Source organism: Salvia splendens, chromosome 11, assembly GCF_004379255.2.
Source record: "Salvia splendens isolate huo1 chromosome 11, SspV2, whole genome shotgun sequence".
NCBI classification, from domain to species: domain Eukaryota; kingdom Viridiplantae; phylum Streptophyta; class Magnoliopsida; order Lamiales; family Lamiaceae; genus Salvia; species Salvia splendens.
The window spans coordinates 9,938,508-9,965,605 of NC_056042.1; the positions used below are offsets into that span (position 1 = coordinate 9,938,508).

General features: G+C 42.1%; 3 protein-coding genes across 3 annotated transcripts; 1 reads left to right on the forward strand and 2 right to left on the reverse strand.

The window, feature by feature from the left end:
• Nucleotides 1-327: 327 nt before the first annotated feature.
• On the reverse strand, nt 328-1,480 carry LOC121754411 (neurofilament medium polypeptide-like). The gene is made up of 2 exons (XM_042149774.1): nt 1,256-1,480; nt 328-1,209 (listed from the first exon to the last, which is right to left on the reverse strand). Exons 1-2 carry the CDS (start codon nt 1,478-1,480, stop codon nt 328-330), a joined length of 1,107 nt encoding a protein of 368 aa, XP_042005708.1.
• A 19,517-nt stretch (nt 1,481-20,997) lies between these two features.
• On the forward strand, nt 20,998-26,194 carry LOC121755565 (serine/threonine-protein kinase STY8-like). Its single transcript, XM_042150880.1, is given in 9 exon segments — nt 20,998-21,351; nt 21,507-21,628; nt 23,497-24,884; nt 24,978-25,039; nt 25,041-25,064; nt 25,148-25,263; nt 25,388-25,521; nt 25,879-25,970; nt 26,072-26,194. Coding segments are annotated over 6 exon segments (585 nt in total). The 5' UTR covers nt 20,998-21,351; nt 21,507-21,628; nt 23,497-24,691; the 3' UTR covers nt 25,935-25,970; nt 26,072-26,194.
• Nucleotides 25,965-26,763, reverse strand: LOC121754413 (transmembrane emp24 domain-containing protein p24delta9-like). The gene is made up of 3 exons (XM_042149776.1): nt 26,505-26,763; nt 26,051-26,410; nt 25,965-26,003 (listed from the first exon to the last, which is right to left on the reverse strand). Exons 1-3 carry the CDS (start codon nt 26,739-26,741, stop codon nt 25,965-25,967), a joined length of 636 nt encoding a protein of 211 aa, XP_042005710.1. The 5' UTR covers nt 26,742-26,763.
• Between the last annotated feature and the right edge of the window lie 335 nt (nt 26,764-27,098).

Consider the following 27,098-nt stretch of genomic DNA (forward strand, 5'->3'; position numbering starts at 1 on the left):
TGACCTTGAATCTAAAGGTAGTGAAAATTCATTTGCCAGCCTTATAGGTATACTCGGATCCCCATTCTCCAACAACCAATCAAAACCCAACGCACGCAACTGCAACAAGAGAGGCTCACAGGAATTCAATTCATCAAGTGCTGGGAAAAAGATTACCTTCCCACTCTTAATCTGTTTGCTGCCGTCGTCCTTGTCATCAAACGCATCCTGAAGCTTTTTAGTGCTGAAGTGCTTCATGTCTTCTATTTGCTCGTCAGTGAGCTCCACCTTCCAACGTCGGTACTTCAATCTTTCCACGGGAGGATGCATCAACTCTCGATGGTTGTGTCAGAGCTGCTTCTCGCCATACTCCTCTTCCTCTAGGGAGACGTTGCTTTCTGACCCCGATTTTTCACTTACGGTATACTCACTGTCACTCGGCTCCTTTCGGCACGGCGGGGCTCTCTGATCGGACTCTGTGATGGCGATGCCGGTGTTGACCGTGCGTTGCTTCTTTCTGCTTGGTTTCTTCTTAACAGGGGCTTTCCCCTTCTTTTTCCTCTCCTTGTGGTATCTATTCTCATCTCCGTCTTCATTTTCCTCTGGTCTCTCCTCTGTTGGTGTTGAAGGCTCCTTCTGGGCAGTAGACTGGGTCTCCAAGCGGATATGGGTATTGTCATCTCCTGACTTTGGGTGACCTACTGACTCCGATGCGAGGTCCAGACCCTCAGCCATCGTGTCAGTTTCTTCTCTCTGGTCACTCGGCGTAGGTGAGACCACCTCGGTTGCTATCGAGGTATCTTTCAAGTTGGTAGCCGACAAGGATTCCTCCCCAGGTTTTGTAGGAGTAGCCCTGTGTTCTTCACTAGAGATTTCCAACGCACTTGCTGCCGTGTTTGCTCCTGCCTTGCTGGATGTCCATTTCCCTAGGCATCCTTGCGATACTCTCTTTGGCTTCAGCCGTTTTACCTTTGGATCACCTTTCAACACCAATTTTCTTTTAACTGCTTTCGGTTTCAATACTGGTGGTACCACCTGCTCTGGTTCCGCTGGTTGTACCTCGGTATCCTTCTCCTCGATTTGTGTATCACTCTCCCCTGCTTCTGGCTGGGGAATCACCGACTTCGGCTCTTCCTCTTCGGTCTGTTTCTCTTTCACCTTGTCTACTGGCTGGTGGGCTAGGCTTTCTGGGTCGTTCCTTGTACCAGCTTCTTCACTCTCTCCTACTGCCTCCGATGCGAGGTCCAGACCCTCAGCCATCTTCCATCCTGGTTACCTCGTTCGAAAGCTCCTCAAACTCCTCATCAGTCATAAGGACTTTCTTTCTGGCCGTTTCGTTCAGATCTATCCCCTCCCTTTCCATTTCTTGGGGAACGAGTTCCGCTACCGGTGTTCTCTCCGATTCATCTTCCTCCTCCCGGCTCTTCTGCTCCTCGCTTGCTTTCCATTCGCCTTCCCCTAGGTCAGAGTCATAATGGGCAGAAAGAGGGTCAACATCCATTGGTTCGATTTGTTGGCGAGTCGGGGAGGGTTTGAGGATTCTGATGGTGCGGTCGTCAAGGGAGATTTCTTTTCTGGTGGGGTTGTTGAGGAAGTTGAAATGGAAATCGGTGGGTGCACTGTGGGCTGAACATTTGTTTCTGGGGTAGGTACTATCGGGGTTCCTCCGGTCATGCTTGATCCGCTTCAGGTTTGGTTAAAACCCGCCAACACAGCCGCCCAATCTTTATTTGGGTCCTGCTGCCTGAGGAACTCCGCCAGTTCGTTCAACGGAATCATCGCCGGAGCCTGAAGAATCGACTCTTGTGGTTGCGGTTGTGGGTTTGGCGGCCGCTCTTCAGTTGGCGTTTGTATTTCTGGGGTTTCATCTTGGAGGTTTGAAAAGGGTCTCACCGAGGCTTGTTTGTTTGCCGCTTTCTTTAAATCAACTTGTTGGAGAAGTGTGTCTGCGGGTAGAAGGTTTTTTGCAGCATCCCCCTCTTTTTCTAATTCACCATCTGAGAATTCCCCTGTACTGGCTGGTAGTTGAGCCCCTGCGGCTCCAATAAATTCTGATTTCTGACAAAAGTTCATAATTGCTTTTTCTATCTCTTCATCAGTCAACCCTTGGCTGCTGATCAGATCGCACCATGCAGCGGCTTCTACGTCAGCTTGCTCATATACATCTGAAGCTTGGAGTTTCTCCTGCAATAGTTCGGTCTCAAGAAAATCTTGGACTAAGGGGTCAATCACATCAACATAACATACATTTTCAGAATCAATAGGCTTTTTCATTGCCTCATTGATATCAAAAATAAACTTCTCCCCGTGAAAATCAATGCAAATTGTTCCCTCAGCCATGTCTACTATTGTCTTGGCCGTCCTAAAAAATGGCCTTCCTAACAATATGCCACTAGATTCCCTAGCTTCATGCTCACTAATTTTGATCACATAAAAATCAGCAGGGTATGTAAAATCATGCACTCTTACTAACACCTTTTCTAAAACTCCCTCAAGACTTATGCACGACCAATCAGCCAGTTGGATCAACACCCTAGTATTTGACAGCCTCACTCCTTTCAACCGGTTATTGATAGACAATGGCATGACATTTATAGATGCCCCCAAATCACACATTGCATGTTCGACCTTCACATCTTCTACAGTTATGGGTAGGGTGAACATACCTGGGTCGGCTCTCTTGGGTGGTAACTTCTCTTGCACTATTGCTGACGCTATCCCTTCCACCATAATCTTGCCATCCTTCTGGGCTCTCCCGGCTATGAAGTCCTTTATGAATTTCCCGAGAGGGGGTAGCTTCACGGCTTGGAGGAATGGTATGGTGACATCCAACTTCCCAAAAATCGACAGTAGTCAACCGGGTTCTCTTTCTTCCTCTTTGTAACAAATCAGAATGGGAATGGTTTCTCCCCTTTTTTCTCCTCTACTGGTCCCTCAGTAACCTTCTTGGAGTCTTTCTTGGGTAGTTCCTGGGTCTGGGCCTCCATTCTGGGCTCTTCCTCTTGAGGAGGTTCCTTCCTGGTCAGTAGGGTGTCGGGTTCACCTCTTACACTTGGTGTATCATCCAAGAAGAATGGATCCTGCATCCGAGGCATAGGTCTCCCTAATTCTTCCGCTGAAATGGTATCGCCTCCTATCTTCGTTCCATTGGATCCTCCACTAGGTCGTTTCGGTTGAGGCGCGTCATAAGTAGTTCCTGACCTCAACGTAACCTTATTCACATTTGCCTTTTCGGGCATTTGGACTGTAGATGGGAGTTTCCCCGCATTTCCCTTCAAATCACCCACCGAACTGGCCAGTTGAGCTAACTTCCTATTCATCATATCCATGTTCGCCTTATGTTCCTTCTGGGCATTTTGCATCCCCTGCACGACCTCATTATGGGATTGCAATTCTCCTTTGATGCTCTGTTGTGATGCTAGCATTTCACCCATCATGTCCTCAACGGATCTCCTTGGCCTGTTCGAATTTTGGAAATGACTCGGCCCTTGGTGTTGATAGTTCTGGGAGTTTTGCTAGCCTTGATTAGGCGGGTATTGGTTATACTGGGCAGGAGGGGTGTACTGATCTTGAGGATATTGATTCTGGTGCTGGCCTTGGAATTGATTTTGGTTCTGATGGTGTTGGGGTCCTGGGTTCGGCTGATTTTAGAAATTTTGGAAGTTTCTCTGGTGGGGCGGCACATAGACAGGGTTCGGGTTCTGGTTTTGTGGGTTTTGGTTTTGGGATTGTTGGTTTCTTCCTGACCAGTTGGGCTGGTAGTCTGGGTTTGCTGGTCCACGGTTAGGGTTTTGGTTCGGATGGGGGTTATACTGGTTCTGACCTTGGTTCTGATTTTAGCTTCCGTCACCCCATCGGAAGTTTGGATGATCCCTCCATGGTGCATCCCGTTGTCTACCTTGAATCCAATGCCCACTAGAATTGAAGTACCCCGCAGCATTAACTTGTTCCATATTCCCGAAGTCATTAGGCTGATCATAGTTCGGTCCTTGATTTCCCTGCTCTGCACCCTTGTAGTTCCCAGCTGGGGGAGGTGGTGGAGTGCTCTTCTCGATCGCACTCAGAAGTGACTTCTTCAGCTCATCCATTTTCAAATCTATTTTCTGCTCTAGCTTATTTTCCTGATCAGTAGACGAGGCAACAGCATCCCGCTCTCGGTTGTATCCTTCCCTTGAATGGTCATACTCTTTCTTTGCATTCAGTAGCTTCCTTAGGACTCTCTTCGCTTCGCTGACCCGTAATTGCGTGAAGCTTCCTCCTGACGATGAATTTGCCAGGTCCTTGGTTACCGCGTTCATACCTTCGTAGAAAGTATGATGTACTTCAATGTCCGCCATGCGATGGTTGGGACATGTATGATGTACGTCGTAAAAGACCCATGTATCTTGCCCAATAATCACTCAAGGGTTCATCATACCCTTGCTTCACATTAGTTATTTCCCTCTTCAGCGCGCTTGTCTTGGATGATGGAAAAAACTCGCCCAGGAATGCTGACTTGAAATCGGCCCAAGTCTCAATAGAGTTGGGGGGCAGGCGCATGAACCAGGTGTTAGCTTCCCCCTTGAGCACAAATGGCAAAGCCTTCAGCCTATAATCATCCTCAGTCGCTCCTGCTGGTCTCCTCTGCGCCCTACAAATTTTACAAAACTCATGAAGAAACTCATATGGCCCTTCATAGCTCTTCCCACAGTATGTAGGCAGGATCGCGATCACATGAGGCTTCACATCGCAGGCGATTTGCCCTGGAGTAACGACTATGGCTTGCGGGGGCTCTCCTTCAGTATGTGCGTTCAGCGTCCCGATCTCCGGGTCTTCATCTCCCTGGTTGGCCATTTCCCTTGGGTTTCCTTCCAACAGTGGTTTCTCTTCTGGTATTAGTCCCTCTATGGTGCCCTTCTCTTCGTCACTACTCGTGCCTAGGTCAGACAAGGTGGTCGACAGGCCAGAACGAGTGGTTACGAGTATAGTTCCTCGCTTGAGTATTTTCGGCCTCCATTGATCAGGAGACGAGCTACTGCTCATAAACTGAAATGAAAAGAAAAAGGAAAATTATACACAATATATACACCAAAGTATCACACACAATAGCAACTCAAAAACGCCATCCATCCCCGGCAACGGCGCCATTTGAAAGGAGCAGGGGTGCGTAGGTGTCGTTCAAGCAAGGATATATCCTACTGGTCAGGATAGAGATCTTAACTAAGCCTAGACCCTGGTTTCAAAGATTCCTCAACCCACTCCTACTGATCTGTATAGTGGTGATAAGGGTCGAATCCCACAGAGATGGTGCGCTAAAACTATTGCGATGATATTCTGGAGGGTTTGGTTAGCTACCACGCTTGGGTTGAGTCTCTACCTAGATGGGAAATTAAGATGGTGTCCTACTGACTAGGAAGGGTGAATGGTGGTCGACATGTAGTGGTGTACATGGAATTATGGTGGATGCGGTGGAACAGAAAATATGCGGAAAGTACTAGGTTTCTATAAAAGGCTAAACAGAAAAGCAGAGAATAAGTGGTAGTTGTGGTGACTAGGCTGACAGATCTGCAGGGTACAAACTAAAGGTGAAGGACAAAAAGCAAAAAGCATCTAAAAAGCAAAGTGGTCCCAAACTTGGATATGGACATCATATTCTTCAACAAACACAACTAAAATCAGAAAACAAACCAGATTCAGCACCATAAAAACACAGATTAATAACTCACGAACACAGATCTACAATCAAAAATTCCAAATCGAAAATCAAACATCGAAACTGAAATCCCGCCTACTAATCAGCATGGAAGAAGACAAGAAACACATAACTGCACCTTGCATGAAACAAACCTCTATGAAATAAAAGTAAACAGATTATGCTAACTCGAAGAAATAAACTACTAACTGGAAACACACGATTCGATACTCAAAACGACCAGAAACTCTAGATCTAAGCTAACTAAGAAGAAGGAAAAGAGATCAGCGAGGTAAACTGAACAGAAAACAATTTCATAGCATAAAACAAGTTCGGATCTGCAAACAAAGTACTTATAGGCAATGAAATTCAAAAGCAAACAAAGATACAGCGTAAGGAAAAAAAACAAGCAATTAAACTACGAAAACGAAATAAAAGTGTTTTGCCACTCCGGGCGATGGAACTCCTAAACTATGATCTTGCTGACTAGATGAGAACGTCTGGAACTCCGGGAACTTCTTCACGACCTTCAAGTGACCATGGCAGTGGCGAGGAACGAGACTCTGGACTGGGCTGAAGGACTGAACTACCGAGAGAATTCTACCTAATAGTGGATGATGATGATCTTCGATCCTCCTTTCTATCTCCAAGTGGCTTCCTTTTATAGGGAGGCTTACCCTTGATTTTAGGGTAAAACCTTGTGGTGAGATGACTTCTTTGCCCTTAATTGTTGTAACGCCCCACTTTTTGAACCCTAATTTTCGAACCCTAAAGTACTTGCATTTAATGCTTTTAATGTCGCGAAGTCTGTGAATTAATTGTCGAATGAAATTGTTGTTGGATACTTTACGTGACCTAATTTTGAGTTGGTATTTTGACTGGGCCAACTTTGTGGAGTATGTGACGTGGCTACTTTGAATAATTAATGAGGGGTGAGATTAAATGTTTGTGAATAATTGATAATTTATTATTGGGGTTAGAAATTGTGAAGTAAATCACAATGCGAATTTAAACAATTCCTGTCCGTGAGGAATATTTATTGGACTCGATTCCGTGTTGGATCCGATAAATTAAATAAATTATACAAAAAAAAAATCCAGTCCGGTGATAAATAAAGTGTGGGCTACACAATTTAATAAAATACCGATGCTTATAGCCCAAATCCATTTTAAATTTAATCTCTACTCCTAGTCTTGGTCACCAAGACTTTCCTTAGTTACAAATTAAATTAATATGTTGCAGAGATTCCCTCTCCTCCCTTACGCGGTTTCTCTTCCCTTCCATCCCTTTGATCTGCAAATGTAACCCCAAAGATAAGGAGATTTGGTATATCACATTTAATTGATGAAATCAATTACCGAGTTTACGTTCCCTCTCCCACGCTCAATAACCGCTCCTCCTCTGCAATCTGTTCCAAAATTACACCACAATCAACTCTCAATTGTGAACCCATTTTGAACGGTATATTAATCCCCATACCCTAATCCCTTTCCCTCACACAAATTCGCAGTCACCCGCTCTCACTTTGAACCTCAAAATTTCCTCAAGCGGCGGAGGAAGCAATAGGAAGAAGGAGCTCATCTTTTCCCCAACCAAATCCTAATCTCACCACGGTAATCATTCTTTTTCACGTTCCTCCCTTGTTTTTCTTCGTAAGGTGAATTCTCATTTACACCAGAACCTCTTCTTGACAGAAATTTGAAACCAAATCCGGAAAGGGGGAAATCTGAAGCTTCGATCTTTTGTCTAAGCCGATCTGTTCAGCGAAGGTATAAACCTCACCCTCTTTATTAATTCTCCAAACATCAAGCATATCGCTTAGTGCGTCAATCAAAACTCGAGAACCGAATTAAAACAATCAACTAAATTAAAATTTAAGAACTTAACTGCGGGGACTTTTCGGGACGAATCGGGATAGCGTTCCTTGAGCTTTATGTGTATCTCTTTTGAGTGATTTGCTATTATGTATTCTGTTTCAACAAATAAAAAGAAAGGGAGAGAAGTTTCTGGAGATGTTCATTGAAATAAAAACACAGTAAAGAGAGAGAGGGGAGAAGCCGATGGTTTTAGAAGAGAGCTTTATTCTGTCGACTTACTTTTAAAAAAGGGAGTCAATGATTGTTTGCGTATATAGGAAAGCGGAATAGTATAAAATTCGTTTTTGTTTGAGTTGAGTAATTGATTTTTAAATGGGGATGGGTGTGTACGTGTACTTCAATCCCTTCATAAACCAATCTTTAATAATTCTTAAATGGAAGTGATATTTTACGTGTACTCCTTTTTATTGTTTGCAAATATTGCCGTGTATCCTTATTAAAGAAATACATGCACTCCTTTTGGTTCTTTCAAATTTATTAAAATATACGTGTACGTGTGCGGTAAATAGGAAGAGAGTGTACTGTTATGAAATGGGATTATTAATTTCTCGTTTCTATTAGATAAAGACTTGAGGGATTTAATTATTATTTGGTTTGGGCTTGTTTCTAATATAATTGGTTGGGGCGTGAGCAGCCGAAATTAATCGAAAACATTGATTGGGAAAAATTTATAATCTTGAACGGGAAAATAATTGGAGACATGAGATGCATGCATTTTATTTACTCATTTGAAAAAGGTATTGATTTATGTATTATCTAAATACTAAAGGTGAATCCTCACAAGCGAAACGTGATATCAAGGGGAAGAAAATACTTGTGAATTAAGCAGTTGAGGTGGGCTTTCTTTTAAATAAGGACGATGTCCTAAATGTTTTTATCGATGAAAATGAAATCATGTTTATCATGCCTTATTTGATTTTTAACGTGCCTATCTGATATGGCTTGAAGCCATTATTATATAAATCGAATTCGGGTCCTCGTAGGGCTGCAAACCCTACTTGGATTAGTGTACACCTATGGTAGATCGTGTGCTAGCGTACGGGCTGGCCGGTCTAGTGACCTGGTTTGCGGCCGCATTCCTTGTCATGTATTGGCAGATATGGCTAACGTCTATGGGAAAATGACTGCAGTCGACTTTTACAATGGGAAATGATTTTAGTGCCTCGGGCCTTTCTAAAGTTAAAACCCGATGGTTACTCTCGTATGGCATGATAAATAAAACTCTTTATTGAAAATGTTTTCGGCATGAGCCCATTGAGTATTATTTTAGTACTCAGCCCTGCATGTGTTTTCCTTATGTGCAGGTTGAGCGGCGACGAGCGGTTGGCGGTGTTGAGCAAATTAAATGAAGAATTAAATATTGATATATTTTGACTACGAGTGTCGTTGTGTCTTCATACATGACGTCACTTTTCTCTTGGATGCTTCCGCTGAAAACCGTTTTACTTATTGTTGAATTCTCTAAACTATTTTTGATTTCGTTTAGAATCTAAAGACATGATGTGTTTTGGAATACGTTGAACCCTCGTTATTTCGAAATAAATGATGATAATTGTTCCTCTATTTAGTCTATCTGTCAAGGCGTCGCTCTGCCCTTTGCTTTTGATTAATTGTCGTTAAATACCTTGGTCAAACCTCTTTTATAAAACCCTAGTTTTTTTTCTTTGATTGTATTTAAGTCCGTTTAAGTCGCGATCGCCGCATTTATTATACCCTAGAAGGGCGGTCGTGACAGTTTGGTATCAGAGTCACAGTTCTTTCCGCTCTGGACCCAAGAGTCTTGTTTGAGTCAAAATCTATTCATGTGTAAATTGGTTAAATGATAAACGTCGAAGGCTCAACACCACAACTCGTCCCCGCCCAACCACGAAGAAAGAGGTAAAAATATTTTTGTGAGTTTTTGAATTGAATTACAGATGTTGGAAATTTCGATGGGAATATTACTCTTGTGAAAATGAATATATTTCTATGGGAATCGAAAGTTAATATGACATTTTGGATTCTTGGCTTGGATATGAACTTGTTAATTGCGCTTATGCCAAAAATGATGAATGTGGCTATGAAAATGAACTTGTATTTTACGATGGTGATTATTCAATTGCTTATGAGACAATATCTATGTGAAAGAACTTGAGCATGCTACTATACATAATTGTAATTTTTGCGATGAATATAAAACTTTACGATAATAATGAACGTGGAGGTGCGAAACGCCTAACGCAAGGCAAGCGACGTGTGAGAACACATCATGATTTAACGAAATGCGAAAACGCACAAACCTTTTTGCCTCGGAAATGAAATTCCATTCATTCTTGATATGATACTACCCTCACACCTCCACCGTTGGAGATTTATATATACGCACCCATCACATTCTCAGCATCATTTGAAACCTCATACACTGTTATTTCTTTCGATCCTTGTGTTGATGCTGAGTTTTTTTTCTTTTTTAGAAGGCCCAACGGTATTATGCTCCGATGCGTAATCGCTACTCCAGCGAAAGGGACCACCCGGTTGAGCGCTACCGAGATTACGAGTGGGACGGGAAGCTCTTCCTCATGTCCTACGTCACCGAGTTTTACAGTAAATGGATGAACGCCTATGCATATGGGGGAGCTACCCATCACGAGGGGATCCAAAAGCTCATCCACACTTTACCGTCTCCTTGGGATGAGTGGACCGCTCAGACATCTCAGTTTTTCATATGGTATAGCCCGCCCGATTACACCGCGCGAGGAGATTTGGTTGGCCTTATAAAGGTGCTGCTTCCGGCCATGACAGCGGCATTTGATGGACCGCCACGTGATCCACCTCCACATATCTATCCGCCGGGTACAGCCCGCATGCGGAAGTATCGATGCGACAAGGAGCCACACGTCTCCCGTGTTCCTAAGAGAAGGAGACTCGGGATGCGTGTCGCAGCCCCTCTAAGAATCGACAGAGAGGTCAATGGGAGGTTTGGGATGACCCTTCCACCCGCGGGTGTCGAGGAGGAAAGTGAGGAAGAGGATCCCGAGGAAGAGGATCCCGAAGAGGAGGAGGACCCAATTAGAGAGAGCGTTGGAGAGACCGAGGAGAAGGAGGATGAGGATGGAAATGATTAAACATAATAATTCTAGAATATTTTATTACGATTTCCCATGTTTTGATACTCTATTGTTTTGCTTGGCCTTGACATTTCTCTTTCCCGTTGTTTTGCCTTCTGTTTTCGTTATGATGGAACTAAGACCTCTTCGAGGCAACATTTTGATATTTCTATGGGAAATTCTTGTCTTTTGCTATCCTATTGTGTAAATATTTGGTACCATCCTTTATTATCTTTTGTGCGATTATCTTTTGCTAGCCTATGATGCAATGACCTCTTGCTATACTATATTATAATTGTCATTTTCTATCATATTGCACAATTACCTTTGATGTACTATTGCGCAACTATCTTTTGCTACTCGATTGTACAATTGCTTTTTGCCATAATTTGAAATTATCCTTGCTATTCCATTATGCAATTGTATTTTGTTATACTATTGTGCAAATATCCTTTACTACCTTATTGTGCAATTATCTTTTGACTACTCCATTGTACAATTGCCTTTTGCCGTCTTATTATGCAATTGTATTATTCTGTTGTGCAACTGCCTTTTTCCATCCCATTTGTGCTCTTATGTTTTGCTATTCCATGGTACAATTGTCTTTTGTTACACTATTAAACAATTACCTTTTAATACCCTGTTGAGCAATCGCCTTTTGCTATTTTATGTTACAATCACCTTCTGCTATGCTATTTTGCAATTGCTCTCTTGTTATCATTCTGTGCAATTGTATTTGATACCTTTGCAAAAGCTCTTTATGATGCAATTGTCCCTTGATCCTCACTTTTCAACTATGCCACATGACTATTCTTGGATTTTGAATAAATGCGATAATAACTCGTGTGATAATGAATCAGAATGCCGCCAAGACGCAACATAAGACGTAACAACCGTGAACCTACCCCTCAGACGATGGAAGAGAGTGTGACTCAACCCATCCCTCCGCCACCACCTCCTCCACCTCCGGTTGACCGTGAAACTGTGAAGCTTTTTCTAGAGCAAAAACCCCCCGTCTTTGATGGAATGGGAGAACCGGCCCAGGCTGAATCATGGATACGCGCATTGGAGCGCATTTTCGCAATCCTAGGGTGCAATGATAGGGAACGGTTGAGTTGTGTGACCTACCAACTAACCGAGTCTGCTGACTTCTGGTGGGATACCAGGATGAAGACAATGCCCCGAGATCAAGCAGCGGGGATGACATGGGAAGGCTTCAAGACAGAAATATATAATAAGTATGTGCCCAAGAGCTATCGGAAGGCAAAGGCATCTGAATTCTACAATTTGACCCAAGGGCGCATGACTGTGACCGAATATGACCGTGCGCTCAACAACATGACCCGATACGCACCTGACCAAGTCGATACTGACGAGAAGCTGGCTGAAAAGTTTCGTGAGGGACTAAGGCATGAGATAAGGATGTCGTTGGCTAGTCGTGGGAGACTCCCCTACGCGGAAGCATTAGCCCTTGCGCTAGATATTGAGGCAGCTATGCCCAAGGAGAGGATGAAGGAAAACACTACTTTGGCACTACCTCCACCACACCACTCTCGAGAGAAGAGGAAGTGGGAGGGGAATGGGACCCCGTATGACAACAAGAGGTACCAGCCCACCCAGAACCGACCACAGTATAGTGGAGGGCAAAACTTATCTAACCAGAGAGGCGACTTCCGACCAAAGCCACCCCAATGCAATGTGTGCTCCAAGTACCATTTTGGAGAGTGTAGAATTCAGAACACCACCAAGTGCTTTAACTGTGGGGGAAACGGCCACTTCTCTAGAGAGTGTCCGAGCAAGAATGTGGGAATGGGGTCGAGACAGAACACTCAAGGATCCCGCCAGCAGCCAAGGGCACTGCAAATTGAATCAAGGGGAAATCGCGATCAACCTCCGCGACAACAGCAACCTTACCGCCCAAGACTCCCTTCTCAGGCTAGAGCATATGCCTTGAGTCAGAAACAACCCAAGACTGAACATGGGAGTCACGAGAAGGGAAACCTGGCAGGTATGGGCAAAATCCTCGACACACCCATTGTTGTATTGTTTGATACGGGCGCATCACATTCATTCATATCTGAATTATGTGTGGACACCTTAAGTTTACCTGCTTACAAATCTGAACATAAGATGATGGTGTCCTCACCAGTGGGAGGGGTAATAGAGGTTTCTCGAACATGCTCGAACGTAGAAATTGTTATGGGAGAACTTAAGTTAATCGCTCACAACCTACAAGTCATGGCAATGGGGGATATTGACATAATTTTGGGAATGGATTGGTTAGCTACGAATTTTGCTACTATTCGTTGCAAGGAGAGACGAATATCTCTGCAAGCCCCGGGGGAGGAACCCACCATATACTATGGAATCTCGATGAACCGGCGAACGTCTATCATCTCCGCTCTTCAAGCTAGTACGATGGTGAGAAAAGGGCGTCCTGCTTATCTTGTCTATCTACAAGGAGAGGAGAAAGGAGAAAGGAAAGTGGAAGATGTTGCCGTTGTACGAGAATTTCCAGACGTCTTCCCCGAAGCTTTGCCTGGACCACCGCCAGATCGACAATTGGAGTTCACAATCGACCTAGAGCCAGGGTCGGCGCCCGTGTCCAAGGCACCATACCGAATGGCGCCTAAAGAGTTAGAGGAACTCAAGATACAACTTCAAGAGCTTATGGACCTGGGTTTCATTAGACCCAGTGTCTCACCGTGGGGCGCTCCGGTGCTTTTTGTCAAGAAGAAGGATGGGTCGATGAGGATGTGTATCGACTATAGAGAGTTGAACAAAAAGACCCTAAAAAACAAGTACCCACTGCCGAGAATAGATGACCTATTCGATCAACTCCGAGGAGCCGGTGTGTTCTCAAAAATGGACTTAAGGTCCGGATACCATCAGTTGAGAGTTCGAAGGGAAGATATACCCAAGACTGCTTTTCGCACAAGATATGGTCACTATGAGTTCGTCGTAATGCCGTTCGGATTGACAAATGCACCTGCAGTATTCATGGACTTGATGAACCAAGTATTCCACCCATACTTGGATAAATTCGTCTTGGTCTTCATAGATGACGTACTTGTCTACTCGAAGAATGAGAAAGAGCACGAGGAGCATTTGCGAATCACCTTGGAGACATTGAGGACCGAGAAACTATACGCCAAATTCAGCAAGTGTGAGTTTTGGCTGAAAGAAGTCAACTTTCTTGGTCACATTGTGTCGGCAGAAGGAATCCGAGTGGATCCCGCTAAGGTTGAGGCGGTACAACAGTGGAAAGCACCTTCAACACCAAATGAGATTCGGAGTTTCCTAGGGTTGGCAGGATACTACCGAAGGTTTATAGAGGGATTCTCCAAGATAGCGAGACCAATGACCCAACAACTCAAGAAGGGGATAAAAGTCAATTGGACCCCGGAGTGTGAGGCAAGTTTTCAACTTTTGAAGGAGAAATTGACCACTGCACCAATCTTGGTTGTGCCAGAGCCCGGAATGAGCTACGTGGTCTATACCGACGCTTCGAAAGTGGGACTTGGGTGTGTTTTGATGCAAAATAACAAAGTGATTGCCTACGCATCACGACAATTGAGGCCTCACGAGTTGAACTATCCAACCCACGACTTGGAGCTAGCAGCGGTTGTACACGCCCTAAAGATTTGGAGGCATCATCTCTACGGGGTACGATGTGAAATTTTTACGGACCACAAAAGCCTGAAATACTTTTTCGAGCAAAAGGATTTAAACATGCGACAACGAAGATGGCTCGAATTGGTGAAGGACTATGATTGCGGCATCAATTACCACCCCGGCAAGGCAAATGTAGTGGCAGATGCCTTGAGCCGGAAGGGCCATCCCCAACTGGCCACTTTTCTCACCAAAGAAGAAAGCTTGATACACGAGTTGAGTAAGATGCGTTTGGAAGTGGTGAGAGCACCTGAAACCGTGGAAGCACGGATCGCCACTTTGGTTGTTGAACCTGATCTAAGGACGAGAATTATCAAAGCACAACGGATGGATGCGAAACTAGAGGAAATTCGTGTAGAAGTGCGAACCGGTGAATCTGGAAACTTTAGTGAAGAAGGTGACAATGCTCTCACCTTCGAGGGGAGACTTTGCATACCGAATGATGAGGAAATCAAAAAGGAAATTATGAGTGAAGCACATGAGACTCCTTACACCGCTCACCCGGGAAGTACGAAGATGTATCAAGACTTGAAGAAGTCCTTTTGGTGGAATGGTATGAAGAGGGATATAGCGGCATTTGTGGAGCGCTGCTTAGCCTGCCAACAGGTGAAGGCTCTACATCAACGACCGTACGGAAAGTTGCAACCACTAGAAATTCCCGAGTGGAAATGGGAGCACATCGCCATGGATTTTGTGACGGCATTGCCAAAGACGCAAAAGGGGAATACAGCTATATGGGTAATTATAGACCGACTCACTAAGAGTGCACACTTCATACCGATTCCCATAACCTATGGATCAAATAAGCTAGCTCAAATTTATATAAGGGAAATAGTGCGACTGCATGGAGTCCCAATGACGATCACGTCTGATCGTGACCCGAAGTTCACTTCAAGATTTTGGATCAGCCTACAACGTGAGCTAGGAACTCGATTGAATTTTAGCACAGCGTTTCACCCGCAGACAGACGGGCAGTCCGAGAGAACGATCCAAACTCTCGAGGATATGTTGAGAGCTGTGGTGCTCGACCGAGGAGGAAGTTGGGAGTCCGCACTACCACTGATTGAGTTCGCCTACAACAACAGTTTCCAGGCAACGATAAACATGGCGCCGTATGAAGCTTTGTACGGGAGGAAGTGTAGATCCCCGCTCTACTGGGACGAAGTTGGCGAGAGAAGAGTACTCGGGCCCGATGCAGTTGAAGAAATGGTTACAATCGTTCGACAAATTCGTGAAAGGATAAAAGAAGCTCAAGACAGACAGAAGTCATACGCGGATGCACGGCGAACCGACTTGCAATTTCAAGCTGGCGACAAAGTCTTCCTCAAAGTATCCCCGTCGAGAGGGATAACGCGTTTTGGTGTCAAAGGAAAATTAAAACCGCGATTTATTGGGCCTTATGAAATCCTTGAAGGTGTGGGTCCTGTTGCATACCGTTTGGCGCTACCCCCAAGCCTTGGAAACGTGCACAACGTCTTTCATGTGTCGCAGTTACGAAAATATGTGTTCGACCCAAAGCACGTCATTCACTACAAAGAAGTCGCGTTGAACCTGGACTTGAGCTACGAAGAGAGACCCCAAATGATTTTGGACCGAAAGGTCCAGCAAGTGAGAAATAAACCGGTTGCGTACGTGAAGGTACTTTGGAGAAATCATGGGCACGAAGAAGCCACGTGGGAGAATGAGGACAAGATGATAGACCTGCACCCTGAACTCTTTCCTTGAGGATACCAAATTTCGGGACGAAATTTCTTTTAAGAGTGGTAGGATGTAACGCCCCACTTTTTGAACCCTAATTTTCGAACCCTAAAGTACTTGCATTTAATGCTTTTAATGTCGCGAAGTCTGTGAATTAATTGTCGAATGAAATTGTTGTTGGATACTTTACGTGACCTAATTTTGAGTTGGTATTTTGACTGGGCCAACTTTGTGGAGTATGTGACGTGGCTACTTTGAATAATTAATGAGGGGTGAGATTAAATGTTTGTGAATAATTGATAATTTATTATTGGGGTTAGAAATTGTGAAGTAAATCACAATGCGAATTTAAACAATTCCTGTCCGTGAGGAATATTTATTGGACTCGATTCCGTGTTGGATCCGATAAATTAAATAAATTATACAAAAAAAAAATCCAGTCCGGTGATAAATAAAGTGTGGGCTACACAATTTAATAAAATACCGATGCTTATAGCCCAAATCCATTTTAAATTTAATCTCTACTCCTAGTCTTGGTCACCAAGACTTTCCTTAGTTACAAATTAAATTAATATGTTGCAGAGATTCCCTCTCCTCCCTTACGCGGTTTCTCTTCCCTTCCATCCCTTTGATCTGCAAATGTAACCCCAAAGATAAGGAGATTTGGTATATCACATTTAATTGATGAAATCAATTACCGAGTTTACGTTCCCTCTCCCACGCTCAATAACCGCTCCTCCTCTGCAATCTGTTCCAAAATTACACCACAATCAACTCTCAATTGTGAACCCATTTTGAACGGTATATTAATCCCCATACCCTAATCCCTTTCCCTCACACAAATTCGCAGTCACCCACTCTCACTTTGAACCTCAAAATTTCCTCAAGCGGCGGAGGAAGCAATAGGAAGAAGGAGCTCATCTTTTCCCCAACCAAATCCTAATCTCACCACGGTAATCATTCTTTTTCACGTTCCTCCCTTTTTTTTTCTTCGTAAGGTGAATTCTCATTTACACCAGAACCTCTTCTTGACAGAAATTTGAAACCAAATCCGGAAAGGGGGAAATCTGAAGCTTCGATCTTTTGTCTAAGCCGATCTGTTCAGCGAAGGTATAAACCTCACCCTCTTTATTAATTCTCCAAACATCAAGCATATCGCTTAGTGCGTCAATCAAAACTCGAGAACCGAATTAAAACAATCAACTAAATTAAAATTTAAGAACTTAACTGCGGGGACTTTTCGGGACGAATCGGGATAGCGTTCCTTGAGCTTTATGTGTATCTCTTTTGAGTGATTTGCTATTATGTATTCTGTTTCAACAAATAAAAAGAAAGGGAGAGAAGTTTCTGGAGATGTTCATTGAAATAAAAACACAGTAAAGAGAGAGAGGGGAGAAGCCGATGGTTTTAGAAGAGAGCTTTATTCTGTCGACTTACTTTTAAAAAAGGGAGTCAATGATTGTTTGCGTATATAGGAAAGCGGAATAGTATAAAATTCGTTTTTGTTTGAGTTGAGTAATTGATTTTTAAATGGGGATGGGTGTGTACGTGTACTTCAATCCCTTCATAAACCAATCTTTAATAATTCTTAAATGGAAGTGATATTTTACGTGTACTCCTTTTTATTGTTTGCAAATATTGCCGTGTATCCTTATTAAAGAAATACATGCACTCCTTTTGGTTCTTTCAAATTTATTAAAATATGCGTGTACGTGTGCGGTGTATAGGAAGAGAGTGTACTGTTATGAAATGGGATTATTAATTTCTCGTTTCTATTAGATAAAGACTTGAGGGATTTAATTATTATTTGGTTTGGGCTTGTTTCTAATATAATTGGTTGGGGCGTGAGCAGCCGAAATTAATCGAAAACATTGATTGGGAAAAATTTATAATCTTGAACGGGAAAATAATTGGAGACATGAGATGCATGCATTTTATTTACTCAATTGAAAAAGGTATTGATTTATGTATTATCTAAATACTAAAGGTGAATCCTCACAAGCGAAACGTGATATCAAGGGGAAGAAAATACTTGTGAATTAAGCAGTTGAGGTGGGCTTTCTTTTAAATAAGGACGATGTCCTAAATGTTTTTATCGATGAAAATGAAATCGTGTTTATCATGCCTTATTTGATTTTTAACGTGCCTATCTGATATGGCTTGAAGCCATTATTATATAAATCGAATTCGGGTCCTCGTAGGGCTGCAAACCCTACTTGGATTAGTGTACACCTATGGTAGATCGTGTGCTAGCGTACGGGCTGGCCGGTCTAGTGACCTGGTTTGCGGCCGCATTCCTTGTCATGTATTGGCAGATATGGCTAACGTCTATGGGAAAATGACTGCAGTCGACTTTTACAATGGGAAATGATTTTAGTGCCTCGGGCCTTTCTAAAGTTAAAACCCGATGGTTACTCTCGTATGGCATGATAAATAAAACTCTTTATTGAAAATGTTTTCGGCATGAGCCCATTGAGTATTATTTTAGTACTCAGCCCTGCATGTGTTTTCCTTATGTGCAGGTTGAGCGGCGACGAGCGGTTGGCGGTGTTGAGCAAATTAAATGAAGAATTAAATATTGATATATTTTGACTACGAGTGTCGTTGTGTCTTCATACATGACGTCACTTTTCTCTTGGATGCTTCCGCTGAAAACCGTTTTACTTATTGTTGAATTCTCTAAACTATTTTTGATTTCGTTTAGAATCTAAAGACATGATGTGTTTTGGAATACGTTGAACCCTCGTTATTTCGAAATAAATGATGATAATTGTTCCTCTATTTAGTCTATCTGTCAAGGCGTCGCTCTGCCCTTTGCTTTTGATTAATTGTCGTTAAATACCTTGGTCAAACCTCTTTTATAAAACCCTAGTTTTTTTTCTTTGATTGTATTTAAGTCCGTTTAAGTCGCGATCGCCGCATTTATTATACCCTAGAAGGGCGGTCGTGACAATTGTGGTTGATCAGTCCCAGCTATCCTTCTTCTCCATCTCGAGCCATTTTTGCATGTATACTGGTCAGTACGTAATCGTCCTGACGCCCTTTTCACCCGAAGTATCTGAAGCTTTGCCTACTGGCTAGAACACTCAACCTGCACGCTTAAGCAACTTGTTTTGCAGATAAAGTTCAAATATGCACATCATACTGACCCGTAACAAAGCCTAGAATACGACTTATCACAATGCTGGAAACTAGAAAATCGGTTTAAGTAACCTAATTAAGCCACCTAATGGAGTTTCAGAATGATTGGGCGGGAACAGAACTAGGTTTAGCGCCATATTTGTCTAAAAAATTGGGATGAGCGGCGCTAATTATCAATCACCTACGACATGGTAAGGGTAATTTAGGCAGAACAACTTTTGTTTCCTTCATTCTCATGTTCAGCCAAACGATGGAAATAGTCCCAAACTCCCTCCATGGGCTGAACCAAACACCGTACTATTCTATTCACCAAATCATGAAAGCCCATTAACCATCAAGCCATGTTAATTGTTATAAGAGCTACCACGCCCCCTTACATTATTATTTTTTAAGTAAAAATTAAGATATTTAATTAATATATTAGAGTTAATTAAAATAATTCAAATATAATATCAAGCTAAACACCAACTTATTCAATTTACTAGTATTTCTCTTAATTTGATCCATAATTTTAAAGTGAAAAAAAAACACAGAGAAATTTCGATCAGCGAAAGTGAACTCAATCTCTGCAAAACAAATTCAAAGTAAAAAGAGTCATGGTTGGTGAGGCATTTGCCCCAAAAATCTATAGCCATGACATTTTTCTTTAAATTTAAAAATTTCTTTTAAATACCCTTTTCGTTATAACAAGATTTGTTTATACATATATTTTGCCCAAAATCTCGGCTCCGCTGCCGTTGAAAAGAGTGAAAAGAAGATTGCATGGTAAATATAAAATTCATACATTTTTTGTTTTATATTACTACAAAAAGGTTGAAGTTGACATAAATCATACAAAAATTTACTGATTCCGCACGTGAGCCGGAAGTCGCTGATTCTGTGGCACGCACCGCGGCGATCCACGGCTGGATCGCTGATTAGAGCGTCCACTATGGAGTGGACGCGGCGGACGCCGCGAAGGGAGGCGGTGGGGGGCGGTAGGCGCGGCGGTCATAGTGGGGGGGGTGTCCGCCGCGAGGGTGGACGTTGCTGGTGGGGGGGAGGGCGGCGGACGAGGCTTCGCCGCGAGTGGGGGCGAGGATGCGGCGGTGGGGGTATAGGCGCGGCTATAGCCGCGGCTATTATAGTAGCGGATATCCGCCGCGGCGGTTGCATGCCATTTTTAATTTTTTTTTTACACTTCAATTCACCTATAAATACACCCCACTCCATTCATTATTTTCACACCATTCAAACACAACATCTATACAAATTTCTCTCACTACAATTTGGGGTCGGAAATGAATAATTTGTGGAGAGACAACTGGAATGCTCTGATTCAACAGGTGCAACACCAGGCCGCCCAGGAGGTAGCGGCCCGTTTGGCGGAGGAGGCGGAGGATCCGATCCCTCGCACCATTACTCATCGGCGGACAATCCCACGAGACCACGTCGGTAGTGATTTGTACTAGATTCAATGTAGTGTGTGATTTTAATTTTAATTTTAATTTTAATTTTAATTTTAATTTTAATTTAGTGTGTAATTCTAATTTTAATTTTAATTTGTATTTTATTTTTATTTTTATTTTTATTTTTATTTTTATTTTTATTTTAAATTCGTATAGTCGGCTTCTTCTAATTACGTATAGCCCGATAAATTTGTTCATAATTACTTGAAAACATTATAAAATGAAAGTTGATTATAAAATTTGGGGGCTATTGGAGGTGTCCACCATAGTGGCGTACACAAAATTTTGAGGCCATGAACAACAAAATTGGGGCTATAGACAAAATATGGGGCCGGGATGTTTGGTGTGTCCACCTTATACTGGACACCCTAAAGTGCTTAATTGTGTACGAAGCAGATGATCGCTAGACAAACACGGTACAACTTCTCTCGTTTTTTTTTTCTCTTGGCGAGTGATTATGCGTGTGTTTGTGCTGTGCGAAGTGTGTTAGTGTGGTGATTGTGTTTGTTCACTTTTTTGTTGGCAATTGAAGAATTGGATCGATAATTTGATGTCCTGCGTGAATCAGTTCCGTTTTCTGTGAGATTTTGTACATTGATGATGTATTTTGCAGCTACTTCACTTCTTCTAGGCTTTTTATGACCATTTTTGCACTACCGGCATAAACAAACTATCCAACTCAACTAATTAGGATCGAGGAAACTAACTTGTACGGATTCGTAAATTTGATGACGAAGGAGCAAAAAGATCTAGCATGATTGAATTTCAAAAATCCCATGGTGATGAATCTTATGTAAATCTCATGATTTTGAATCGCATTCCTAGTGCTGAAATGCCTTTTCTACTTGGATGAAAAAATCCCTCCCGTTTCTCACATTTTGTTTTTCCTTATGTTTTAACATTTTCTGATATCCGTTCATTTTCTGTATTGCAGGGTCAGAAATGAATGGAAGTCACTTTGAACCAGGACCTGTACCACCTCCTCTGCCCAACAAGTGCGATTGGGAGATAGACCCTGAAGAATTGGACTTGTCTAACTCAACTCTTGTGGGGTAGGTAAGAAATATATTTATGACCTCCTGCTTGGTCAAACTTGGATATAGTCTTTTGATACTACATGATTAACAAACTAGGGACTTATAAATCTTGTTAGAGCACACATGTAAGGGTCCTTTCTGTTTCCACTATTTAGAATATTTACTCTTGACATGAATATTTACTCTTGACATCGGACTGTAAATAAAACCAACTTAGATTTGTTCCATTTAACTATTGTTCATCTCGTAATACCATCTGCATTTAGGTCTGCCTTCCTGGAAATTTTTATAGTTATGTATGGACTGTGGACCTTGTTACTGCTGTTAATATTGATCCCATTCATGGATGGATCACTATTCAGTGTCAAAGCTGTTGAAGAATTAGTAGCTTATTATTGCCAGTTATTATCTTTTATTAGATTTGATATGATTTGGGTGAATCGGGAATATATTAGGAATTGATTTGAATCAATTAGCGTAAGTTTTGTGGGATTGTTGTCGTGCAAACTCCTATAAATTCCGTGGGAGGATTTGAAGAATGTGTCCAGTAGAGACCAAACTTGTTAGTGGTTATGAGGATTGACGTGGACATCTCCGGAGGATTGTTTTCTTGGTGTTCAGTTCCAGTTACTGTCTTCCTTTTTGCTTTGTTCTCGTTAGTTTTGTGTTCGACCAGTTTGACTCCATATCAGTCGGTGCGCGGAGCGTGCCTTCAGTCATGGTGAACACTTGCAGCTACGAACAATGTCTGGATGGAATGGAGAAGGCTGTCAACATCAACATGCAATTGATCATCCTCGATGCCAGGATATCTAAGGGTATCGAGGATAAGCTGGCGCCATTGCGGGAGCTATGGGCTCTTGGCTTGATTAGGGGTGGGGATAGCACGACTCCCACACTCCATGTGACCAACATTCATCCCAGATCAGTAACACTGATTCTCACAACCTCAACACTGAGCCATCACCGCCCTACACCCTGCACCTGCTCCGCACACCACCATCCAGCAACCAATGGTCGTTGCTGCACCTGCTACCAGTCTGCATTTTGTGTACCTTTAGGTAGAACGAGGCCATTGATACCCTATTCAACGCGCTCTCTGCGTGCCACAGTGAGCCTCCTCACCATGAAGCGTGCTCGCTTTTACCAATGGTTCACCATTTTCATCAGCACCTTCTTGGGTCCTGTCTAAGTTACGTTCGCAAGCGATAGTATGAGCCTCCACCGATTAAAGCCAAGTGTTTTAGGTTCGACTCCAGCCTTGCGGAAATGCTGTTTTCGCTAGGAAGGCGACTGATATTAATCCTCTTTATGGATGGATTACTGTCCAACGTCAAAGTTGTTGAACTATTAGCCATTGTTGTCAATTATTATCTAAATAAATTAAGTAAGTTTGGATTTGATGTGATTTAAATAGATTAGAAATGATTTGAATCAATTAGGGCAACTTTTGTAGGATTCTTGTCTTGTGAACTCCTGTAAATTATGTGGGAGGATTTGAAGGATTTGAAGAATGCATCCAGCAAAGACGAAACTTGTTGACAGTGAAGCGTAGGCGTTTCTGAGCATTGCCTCAAGACTCTCTGGAGGAGTGTTTATTTTGAGTTAAATTCCAGTTTTTGTCTTCCTTTTTTTTGCTTTGTTCTCGTCAGTTTTGATTTCAACCGCTTTTTACTCCATACAAGCTGTTTTCTGATTCTCTGTCACACACTACATGACGTGAAGTCGAAGAAGTGAGAAACCATGACTGTGTTTAGGTGTGTGCTAATCCTAATTTTTTCTGACAACTGTCAGTGCTTCTTCATTCCCTTTACTAAAATCTATTCATCTTAAGACTTGGGTACATGTCACCTCTCTTTTCCTATTGATGACACTTGGTATTGATAGGGTTCTTTTGGTGAGATACTAAAAGCTAGTTGGTGGGAAACACGGAACACCAGTAGCTGTCAAGCGAATTCTTCCGAGCCTTTCAGACGGCAGATTAGTGATGTATGGTTTTCCACACCACTGTGTTGCTAATTCAATTTTTCATTATATAATTTATATTAGTATTTTGCCCCTTGCATGCCAGAATGGGACCTAAACCTTGTCTGTCATATAATATTAAGTTTATTCTGAACTGTCTGTTTGATGTGTTCAATCCATATGCTGAACTTAGATTTTAGCTTTTTCTGCTTCTATTCCCCAGTCACTCATATAGTATCTGTATAACCGATTTACTCAAGTATCTTTTCTTACTATTTTGTATTCCTGTTTGTTGACCGTAATACAGCATGGATTCAAGCATGAGGTCAATTTGCTCGCGAAGCTTCGTCATCTAAATATTGTCCAGTTTCTATGTGCTGTTACCGACAAAAAGCCCTTAATGTTAGTCATAGAGTACTTGAGAGGCGTCAGTGATACATGTTTCTGTTAGTGTAAAGTTTTGCATTTCACTACAAATTGTCCAATTGTTATTGTTCCTTATTAAGGTGATCTGCATCAACATCTACAGGAAAAAGGGGCTTTGAGTTTGTCAACTGCAATCAATTTTGCAATGGATATTGCGAGGTAAAATGTGGTTATTGTCATTTTGGTTTACCAAGAAATCCGAAACTTACAGTACATCATTGACCACTCGTCTCAATCCCTCTCTATCATAAAGCTGTGTCTCCTATTTTCATGCTTATCTTTTTTTATGGCAGCAAATGTACTCATCTGAATACATACTTTAGTAACCTGCTGTTTAGAAATGGGGGTATGGGGGAATCAAGGATAAGGCTTGGGCTTCCCTAAATTTGAAAATGTTTGGCTTTTCCTATATCTGCCATATAACACCCAGCAATATCAATATGAGATCATTATGCAGCAATAATTACAGTATATCTCAAATATGAAATGGTGCAATTTATGTTATGTAGTACTTAAAAATACTAAGTTTTATGCTCCTCTGAATGTTTTAATCATGTTTGGAATAAAGGCATGGCGTATCTCCACAGTGAGCCAAATGTTTTAGTACACAGATCTCAAACCAAGGTTAGTAGGTGGTCTCATGTATGGTGAGAATAGAGTAGAATTGCTGCTGATTTCCATTTAGCTCGCAATGGAGTCTGTGCTGACCGTCTGTATAGATTCTGGTCTTTCCCTATATGATGATAAAAAGCAGTGTGTTTCCAACGTTCTACTTGTCAATAGCAGCGCCAACCATCGAAAAGTGGGAGATTTTGGGTTAAGCAAGCTCATCAGGGTAAAACATTCTCATGATGTTTACAAAATGACTGGTGAGACTGGAAGCTGTGAGTATTAAAATCTAAAACAGATCAACGCAGTGCATCTGGAGTTGAATCGATTTTTAATAATGTGTATTGTCTTTTGTGTGACTTCAACAGACCGTTACATGGCGCCTGAATTCTTCAAGCACAGGAAATATGACAAGAAAGTCGATGTTTTCTTCCTTCAGGATGATATTATACTAGGTAAGAAGCTCTACCTCCATAATGGCATATCATATACCGGCATGGTCGATATACAAGGTAAAGACGGTTCTAACCTGTTGCAGATTCTCGAGGGAGACCCTCCTATGTCACAATATGAACCATATGAAGCAGCTACATATGTAGCAGAAGGACACATACCAATATTCAGATCAACAAAAGTTATTCCCAAACTAAAGGAGTAAGTGTTGTCTGCATACACCTGAAGCAGAATTAGCCATAGATTCATATATAAGGATTGTAGCAGTCGACATAGTTACATTTAATTGCACTGAAAGGCGTTGTAAGCTCTGTTAACCGTACAGGTTAGCTGTGCAGTGTTGGTCTGCAGACATGAACCAGATGCCACCTCACTTAGAGATTTTGAAGATACTTGAAAAGATAGAAGAGTACCTCCTGATAATCACAGGCACCTATTCATTTCATGTTGCTGGACAAGGTAATGTTTTAGAGGGAATTTGGCAGAAGTAATTGCATGGTGATATCTCCATTGTCATGCAATTATGTTATGTTTAAATTAGGGTTGGTGTGTTTGTGAGTGCTCTGTGAATTTATTTTGCCATTCATAACTTTTTTGAGTGCGAAGCAGTGCCAGCGCAAGCTGAGATCTGGACTCACGAAAATGTGAAAAACAACAATGTATGGTATTAGTATAAGATTTAGAAACTTGTTTCTCTAAGCTAGCTTCTTTCTCTCCAAAGATGAATAATGTTGCAAGTTGAAACTAAAAAACATTACAGTCCCCATACCAAGAATGAGTTCAAATAAGCTTCTTCTTTTGAAAAAATGACTTCAGGTGCCAGAGCTGCAGGCCTGAGACAGATAACGAAACTAGAAGCGACAGAAAACTGAGCCACGCCATTTTGGAGTTGGTCGATATATTTAACAGTTGCATTTCTTTTTCCCTGTAGAACAAGTAGGCTACTATTCAAGATATGTTGTTGGAGAGCATAGTTTGGTTGTAGAACTGAATTATACCTTTCGCGCAGGTAATATATCTCGTCTTGAATGAACTGGACTGTATTGTACATATTCTTCAACTCAAGTTCCATTGCCTGAAGATGAAAATCCATCAAGTATAGAGAGTAAGAGGTAAGCGAGAGAGTGAGAGCACTTACACGAAGGGAACCTTTCTTGGCAACACGGCTCCAGTCGCTGGCAGCGACACCGGACTTCCAATCAAACTCCACAGTCATAAAACTGGAGGGTTTGGTCTCAGCGGCATAGAAGCAAGCCATGTAATCACCGTCATCCGCTGCCTGAAACGCAAAATGGCCCCAAGCAATATTTTCTGCGTAGTGGTAGTTGTTCCCGTACGCTGAGGTAACCTATATTTATACATATATAACAGTATCAGCAACAATACATAGATTTATCATGTATGCAGAAATGAATTATTGTAGTAATAGAATGAGACCGTACCCGAATAGTGATTTTATGGGCATCCGGCAAAGGCAATCCCTCGTTGTTGTTTACGACTTGATATTTTCCGACTGTCATTGAATTGATCCTGATATCCTCGGCTATGCATTTGGAGTGCCCTGTTTCCAGATCGAATCGGATCGACTCCACCCGCCTTAATAGCAACACAATCACAGCCAGAACCACCATAACATTTCCTCCTCTTTCCATCCTCAAATCCACTCTTCTGATCCACATTATATTCCAGATCTCTAAATATTCATTTCTTCATTTTTTCACCTGGACTTCATCAATGCCTCCCACCTCTCACTTTTATTTTATTTTTAATAACACAATAAATTCAATAATCAAACTTCAAATCAAAAATTGAGACATCAATTATGTCACATACTTATCGATATCAAATTAAATATTACTACTCACTAGTATTACCTAGTTTTATATACGTACTTGTATTATTGTGTATATATAATTGCCGACTCGGGTAATTGGATATCTGATATTTGGGACTAGATACCCGACTCGGGTAATTGGGTACTCTGACGCAATTTCAGATCGGGTTTGGTTGCCCGGAAGGGAATTTTTTCAAGAACG

Bases quoted from the DNA above. Each gene is read 5' to 3' on its own strand.
- LOC121754411 (XM_042149774.1), bottom strand. From the start codon at position 1,480: ATGGATGTTGACCCTCTTTCTGCCCATTATGACTCTGACCTAGGGGAA. The intron at 1,210-1,255 runs GTAACCAGGATG...CTCGCATCGGAG, and splicing joins TTGAGGAGCTTTCGAACGAG to GCAGTAGGAGAGAGTGAAGA.
- LOC121754413 (XM_042149776.1), bottom strand. From the start codon at position 26,741: ATGTGGATCAGAAGAGTGGATTTGAGGATGGAAAGAGGAGGAAATGTT. The intron at 26,411-26,504 runs GTACGGTCTCAT...GTATAAATATAG, and splicing joins CCCATAAAATCACTATTCGG to GTTACCTCAGCGTACGGGAA. The intron at 26,004-26,050 runs GTTCTACAACCA...CTTGAATAGTAG, and splicing joins TGCGCGAAAGGTATAATTCA to CCTACTTGTTCTACAGGGAA.